Source organism: Macrobrachium rosenbergii, chromosome 44, assembly GCF_040412425.1.
Source record: "Macrobrachium rosenbergii isolate ZJJX-2024 chromosome 44, ASM4041242v1, whole genome shotgun sequence".
Classification (NCBI taxonomy): domain Eukaryota; kingdom Metazoa; phylum Arthropoda; class Malacostraca; order Decapoda; family Palaemonidae; genus Macrobrachium; species Macrobrachium rosenbergii.
The window spans coordinates 18,588,352-18,596,097 of NC_089784.1; the positions used below are offsets into that span (position 1 = coordinate 18,588,352).

Genomic DNA, 7,746 nt, shown 5'->3' on the forward strand with positions numbered 1-7,746 from the left:
ATGCAATTGATCACTGCATTACCTATTCCAGCGGTAAGTCTGAAGATGTAAATTACTCCCAGTTCTCTTTCCCTTCATCTTAACTGCTCCTTTTACATGTTTCCAGTTTTCCTCTCTTAAACAGTCATTGACTAAGAAAAATCCTAGTAAAACCATATCCCATTTATGAAGTCAGATATATGTAGTAAAATTAATGCTGCCTAGTGGAACTGCATAAATTAGCCTGCATGGTGTTAAAGTAATATTAATGATAAGTGAGAGGTCTTTTCATATAGGAATGTTATCTGGATACGTCTCTTCCAGAATTAGTCACGGCTCGGAACCTGGCCAGAATCTTGTTCGGAGGAGATATAACATCTATGATACCAAGATCCACAAATCACGCACTTGAAATTGCTTTATAGACACGTCACAAGAGGCCTCAATCTGTTGCGTTATTCACTCCTTTATGTTGAAATATCTTTTGTCTGAAGTGGTGCAAAGTTGGAGCTGTTATTAGCTCCCGTAAGAAACAATTAGTATATTTCTGTGCTGAACTAGTTGTCTGAGTAATGTTGTTGATTCAGCTGATGTGTTCAGAATAAATTGCTATATTCAGTAATCTAGACTCAGCTGGCAACCTAAATTAGTTTTGTTAAATTATCTGTCTTTTTTTTTGGTAACTATCAGCCTTAAATGATAGGATTACGTGGGTCATAGGTTAACCAAGGCAACATAAATTCTTTAAAGTAACAATTAAACTCATGAGCCGAATAATCCACTTAACAATATATATATATATATATATATATATATATATATATATATATATATATATATATATATATATATATATATATATATATATATATATATATATATATACAGAAAAGAGAGAGAAAGATACAAATAAATTTAATTGGGTTTTAAATTCACCTCTCCGTCATAATTTCCTTCATAGAGCTCCTGAACTTGAAGCGTGAGGTCCACCTCTTGGCGCCCAATTTAGTCCATCCGGTGGGTGCCCATGTCTTTTTTTTTTTGTTTTTTTTTGCCTTTTATGGCTAATAGTTTCCTTTTATGATGCTTTTAAATGCACTAATCTATAGTTACCTCTTAACATTCTCTCTCTCTCTCTCTCTATACATATGTACTTTATATATATACTGTATATATAAGTATAAACCCATGTTTCTAAATTCTAGTATATATATATATATATATATATATATATATATATATATATATATATATATATATATATATATATATATACATACATATATACATATATTGTGATCACATTAACAGGATAAGGATTACTTACAGAAGAATAAAATAATATTAACTCAATAATATTTATGGCTTAGAAATTACAATATTCTTTACCAAAAACATTGTGTAAGTTCACAATGCTTGAAGTTTCTTGGAAACCGAGTTACGAAGTGTGAGAACCGTATATAGATTAAATAAGTTCAGCGTGCAGTATCTGTAAGCCGGACTGACGTGTAGTTATAATTTTAGTTGGTAACAATTTCTTATTATTGGATGTAACAACAATCATCTTACATACGTGGATTAGAGAACTTGTGCTTAATGTATTGTAAAGGTCCCCTTGTAGTACCATAGAGATTCCTCCAGCAGTACCATAGATTCATCCAATAGTACCATAGAGATTCCTCTATTGTTACCACAGAGATTCATCCAGTAGTACCATAGAGATTCCTCCAGTAGTACCATACAAATAATTGCGACGTCAAAATATCGTCAGTAGCAGGAACTCGAATTCATCGAAAAGCAGAAGATGCAAATGTTTTCGGAATCTTCGATCCACAGTATGTATTATTCAGCAGATGTTAATCAGTTGACACCATAGGCCACTTTGCGACAGATACGATGCTGCGTATCGGCTGTGTAACAGCATTTCTGGCCGTGCCCACAATTGCGGTCGCTCTTGCACAAGATTGTCTCTGGTTTGGAGCATAGCGCATCGATTTCGTCTTCTAGGAAGTTTGTTTTTGGGCAGGTTCCTCGTCGACTTCCTGCAGAAGGGTGAAGAAGAGTTATTGTTAGCGAATGAAGAACTTCGACCTAGATAGGATGGTCACAAAGCAATGTATTTTCTCTAAACCTGACCTAGTCCGTGCTAGTATCAATATCCTAAGTCTACGAACAACTTCAGAGGTTATTTTGTCGGTGAGTACCTCTGACAGAGGAATCTGTTTATTTTCTTAAATTAGTCTTAGATAAATGTTTTGAAATGCAAAGTGTTTTAGTAAATTCTGACTTGCTGCTGCACAGTGAGGTATTAAGGTAGTATCTTGAGAGAGTTTTAATAGAAATTCTACAATCCAGCGATTAAAATTCTTGAATGACCTGTAAGATTCTGTAGTTTTTGACAGCTTATGAAATCTAAGAATTTAGATTTGATATTTCTATAAGAGTTACAGGAATGATTATCGGTCCAGTAACTGCTTCCTTGAGAATAATGATTCACCAACTTTTCTATTTTTATTGACGCTGCTTTTACTTAAATGAGGACGGACTTTGCAGTGACTCAGACTTTACCCTGACTTACCAACATATAGTGCAGCAGATAATTGCATATTTCATAAGAATCGTTCAGATAGTGAAACAAGCATGAAATTTTGCACAAGTGCTCTTTAAAGTTCCCTCTATCAGAAAAGGGCGCTGGCCATGCAAAAAATTTAATATGGCGGCCAAATTCCAAGATGGCGGCCAGTATCGACAGATTTTGGCTAATTTTTCACTAGAATGGCATGTATTTGCTTCTAGCAATATGGTAAAGCTCTTCCATACTATTTCTTGTGAATATTATGTTTCTGTAGCTTCCCAGTACAGTTTACCTTTAAATGGCTGCCAAGAAAAGGTAGAAACAATAATTATAATGAGAAATAATGCCCGTTCAACAATTATCGTTTTAAGCATGGATCTTGGTTTCTGTGGTTTTAGATCCTAATGAGGCCATCTCTTTCGAATAACTCATCAATTTTGAAGGAAAATTAATAAATGTAAAAGAGTGTATGTCTGCACACAACCAGGGCACACTGGTGACATCACTGCTGTGTAACTCAGCATGGGGTTCAGTGCCAGCTAATCCAGCTTTACTAATCCTGTAGTCTTAGACTAGTAGTTGTAGTATAGTTTAGTTTAGTGTCCCAAATGCTTTCTAACAGCCCCAGACCAGCTATAGTTAGATAGCCGCACCTGAATAGACAGGATGTGCCAGCGCGGGGAGAGCCGAGCCAAGGGTATGGGGCTGTACATGATGGTTCATGTACTTACCCGGATGGTGTACAGATCACACGGGACTTAAATGGCACTGGATGAATGATCCAGGCTAGGTGTAGGGAGACCGAACCTAGTTGAATCCCATACAGGAATGTGTGCTTTGTTTAAGGTGGTAAAGGATAACCCCTCGGCCTTAATCAAAAGTGAAATCATGGCAGAATGTGATGCCAATCCAATATTGAGCAGTAGAAAAACAAACTGGAGTTTGTGTTGTCTTTGTCAGAAGGACAAAAGAGGTGAGCACTTGACATCACCTCCAAGTCATCATGTCCTAGACCATGATGGGTACACAATGCTGGCAAGGAACATTCCCATGTTCAGTGAAATTAATGAAATGCCACTGATAATGGATCCAGCAAGGCTGGATGAAGGTGATGGCATAGAGGCCACTCTCAGGAAAAATGCAGCAAAATACCATGTGAACTGTCGCTTGTTGTTTAACAACACTAAACTGGACCGTGCAAAAGCGACAATCCAATGACCAGACCAGCAACACTGAGACTAGTCGTGCAAACTGCGCCGAACCAGTCATGACAATGAAGTTTGCATTTTCTGTGAGAAAGTGGCACCTGCATCTGATCTCAGACAGGCTAGTACTAAGGGCCTTGACTTGAAATTGCGTGAATGTGCAGAGATACTTAGTGATGGCAAGCTCCTTGCTAAGTTGACTGGTGGGGATGTCATTGCACAGGAGTTTAAGTATCGCCATGCCTGTCTTTGTGCCCTCTACAACAGAAAAAGGTCCTACCTGAGGAGCCTTGAGAAAGACCAAGGTAGCACTGAGTCAGAATCAGATGTGTATCCACTAGTTCTGTCAGAACTGATGACATACATTGTTGAAAACAACCTTTGTTCAGATGATCCAGTCACATTTCGGCTGGCAGATATTTGCCACCTCTACCAACAACGTCTTGCCACCAAAGAAAGGAAAGACCTTTGAGGGCTATGCACTTTGCGACTTCTTGCCTGTGATACAATCCTATAGCAGCAAGTACACATCATCACATCTTGTATTTGATGTATACAATACATCAGCCTCAAAGCTGAGACCAGGCTCCAACGTGGTCAAGGAGGAAGGCGCAAGGTGACAGACAAGAACACAATTCCATCCAACTGGCGCAATTTCCTAAGACACGATGCCAACAAGACAGAGTTGTTCCAGTTCCTGGCAGACAAAGTTGCCCAGATGTCTGCCACAAATGTTGTCATTGCCACGAAAGGGTCTGCTGTCCTCAGCACTCATGAGGCTAGTCTTCAGGGACTGGAAAAGTGCTCTCATGAGGAAGCTGACACCGCATCTTTCTCCATGCCAAATATGCCACAGAACATGGAGCCAAGACCATCACGGTTAAAGCAAATGACACAGATGTTCTTGTCGTTGCAGTCAGTGCTTTCTCCACTCTCCACAATCTAGGGCTAGAGAAGCTATGGGTGGCATTTGGCCAAGGCCAGAGCCTGCGCTGGATTGCTGTGCATGACCTGTGCAACTCTCTGGGCCAGGAGAAGGTGAATGGCATGCTCTTCTTCCATGCGTTCACAGGCTGTGATACAGTGTCAGCCTTCCGAGCAAGGGCAAGAAGACCGCCTGGCAGACATGGAACATCTTTCCAGAGGCCTCCACTGTGTTCTCCAAACTGAGTCACTACCCTCTCAGAGTGGAAGAGAGTGACCTGAAGGTCCTGGAGAGGTTTGTCATACTTATGTATGAAAGATCCAGCACTGCTGGCACTGTGGATGAGGCTAGACTTGATATGTTTGCCAGAAAACAAAGGGCATATGAGGCCATTCCACCAACCAGGGAGCTCTCCTCCAACACACCAAGCGTGCTGCGTGCCAGGCTGGTTGTGTGTGGGGGCAGGCCACCCAGTGTCAGCCACAGCCAGAGAACCCTGCTGAGTGGGGATGGCAAAAGTCTGGTGAAGCATGGCAAGTCCTCTGGACAACCAACTCGCCCTTAGCCAAGAGTTGCCAACAGCTTACCAAATGTGGATGCAAAGCAGGCTGTCAGGAAAGGTGCAAGTGCTACAAGCTGGGTCTTCCCTGCACAGCTCTGTGCACTTGCAAATGTGAAGTCTAGATAAATATTGCCCCTCTCTTCAGTAGATAATCTAGCTTGAGCATCCAACGTGTCATGCTATGCCTACCTTCTTATCCTCGAATTTTTCAAAGGTGTAGGTTGAGAGACCTATACATACATTGGTTGCGTTTAGTCCGTATTTCTCTTCTTTTCTTTTATGGTTACAGTCTTAGACACAATGTTGTATGTGACCATACCATTACTATTTCAGTTGAAAATAGCATATTAGTTAAACTGTCTGATCACATGAATATACCATTAAATAAAAACAGTTGGTCTCTATGTCTGCTAGCGCTGTGGATAGAAAAAAAACTTATGGCAACCATTTTGTACGCCATCTTGGTTACAATTCATTTAGTAAGGGTTTTCAATAAAATGTGTGGTATGGAACATTTTTATAACCTAAAAGTCGAGGTTTAAAAAAAAAAAAACTGGCATATTCCATCCAATAGATGCTCCCAAACCAGTGAATCTCAACATAGATGGCGGCCATTTTGAAAAATAGCCGCCATCTTGGATTTTCAGGTGGCCAGCGCCCTTTTCTAAGAGAGCGTAGTCTTAGGAATGTTTGTGCCAAATTTCATGCTTGTTTCACTATCTGAACGATTTTTACAGTAATCTGCTGCACTAATAGTCGTTCTGACGTTAGAGGACAGGAATCAAAATCATTCAATGACTTAATCTATCAATGACTTAATCAGTCAGTGACTTACCTGGACCTTGATCCTCGTCGCAGCAGAAGTACTGTCCAGGTTGCCCAGGTTTGTCGCAGAAGTTGCGGCACCCGGGAATCTCTTCGTGGACTCGGGGCCGGCAAGGACAGGGGGCGATCAAGCAGGGGAAGACCTCGACCCAGGGGTCAATGGCCGAGATGCCATTTGCAAGGAAGGCGGATGACACCGCCAAAACCAACGGAAGGATGGTAACGATGGCCATTCTTTACTGTCAACGAAAATAAAGTGACATGAAATCTACTGGTAACGTTCATTGTATCTATATGTTAATACAACTGAATTCTCGACTTCTTGGTTCCCTAATTTTTTTTATATATTTTTTTTCCAGTGAAAATTTATGATCTGAATTTTGGAATGGAATTAAAAAGCTATTTCTTCCCGCAAAGAATCAAGCCTCGGTCTAGTACTGAACACTATAAATAGCGCTACCTCGTAGGATGCAGGTACGGATCTTGACATGGAGGGAGAGTTTTTCATTGTTTCCCAAATTCGGATCAACGATTTGCAGTAGAAAACGTATCCAAAAAGATAAGGGAACACAAAAATTGGAAATCATTATGGTATCTGTTTTACTTTATAGTCTGCAGGGATAATAGTGTTTAGATATGGCTAAGACGCATTGCATAATGAGTTTTTCAGTTAACATGACATATGATCAATATACCTCCCGTTAAATTATCTTGCAGACATAAGTGCGCGTTTGTATGTAATCGTTTTCGCAATGTAGTTTCTAGACAAAACCTTCGATAGGATTATTTTTCTATATTAAAACAATAACATGCTTAGAAATGACTATTCTTATTCTCGAGCATCTTATTGCTATGATGTTTTAGACGCTGTATCTGTGACAACCTTAGTTCATTCCTCGTGTGTTAAATCTACACAAGTATGTTTGTCATTCAGCAATTTGTAGAAATATAATACTTCAAAAAAAATTTATAAGATAATTAAGATTCTTGAAATGAAGCAATCATGTACGTATTAATCAAAAGATTTTGTCTTAAAATGTCCATAATCCAAGGAGTTTCAAATGATAATATGCTCTATACCGCGATCAAAGAAGAGTCAGCGTTCCCTTCATAACATTTACGGTACAAACACGAACAAAGTCCGTTACGATAAACAAAATCTCTACTTCATCAGGGAAAAACATTACACGAATCTTATACGTGTACTTACTTGCCTACTGCTGAGTTGTTCTGGGGGTAGTAGTACGAGCTCCCACACTAAAGTGATGAAGTTCGGAGAGATTATTACTTTATATATAACTGGGTGCAGAAATGTCTGTATAGTTGCCATAAACCTCTAGAGTAGGAAAGCGACAATTGCGCGAATTTGGTGTCACCTAAATGCGGTGGAGGTATTGACCTTGAGAGGTGGTGGGAATAGGGGAGTATTATAGGGGTGCTGGAGGAGTGTTGAAGGAAGGATTTCCTACAGTGACCTAGACTTACCTTCCCATTATCATAAGCGCTCGAGCTTGTCTCGCAGAAGGCAAAATTGGAAATCTTAAGAAGATTGTTATTATCATCGTGATGCTAATCATATAAATTTAAGAATGTTTATTAGTTTAAGGGAGTGATATTTCTAAGACTGAACCGTAAATGAAAAACTCAGTTGCTTCCTTCACAGTTATTTCAACTC

General features: G+C 39.6%; 1 protein-coding gene across 1 annotated transcript; it reads right to left on the bottom strand.

The window, feature by feature from the left end:
• Positions 1-1,323: 1,323 nt before the first annotated feature.
• On the bottom strand, positions 1,324-7,418 carry LOC136829376 (uncharacterized). Its single transcript, XM_067087823.1, has 3 exons — positions 7,282-7,418; positions 6,082-6,310; positions 1,324-2,021 (listed from the first exon to the last, which is right to left on the bottom strand). The coding sequence occupies exons 2-3, from the start codon at positions 6,302-6,304 to the stop codon at positions 1,840-1,842; spliced, it is 405 nt and encodes a 134-aa protein (XP_066943924.1). The 5' UTR covers positions 6,305-6,310; positions 7,282-7,418; the 3' UTR covers positions 1,324-1,839.
• Positions 7,419-7,746: the final 328 nt, after the last annotated feature.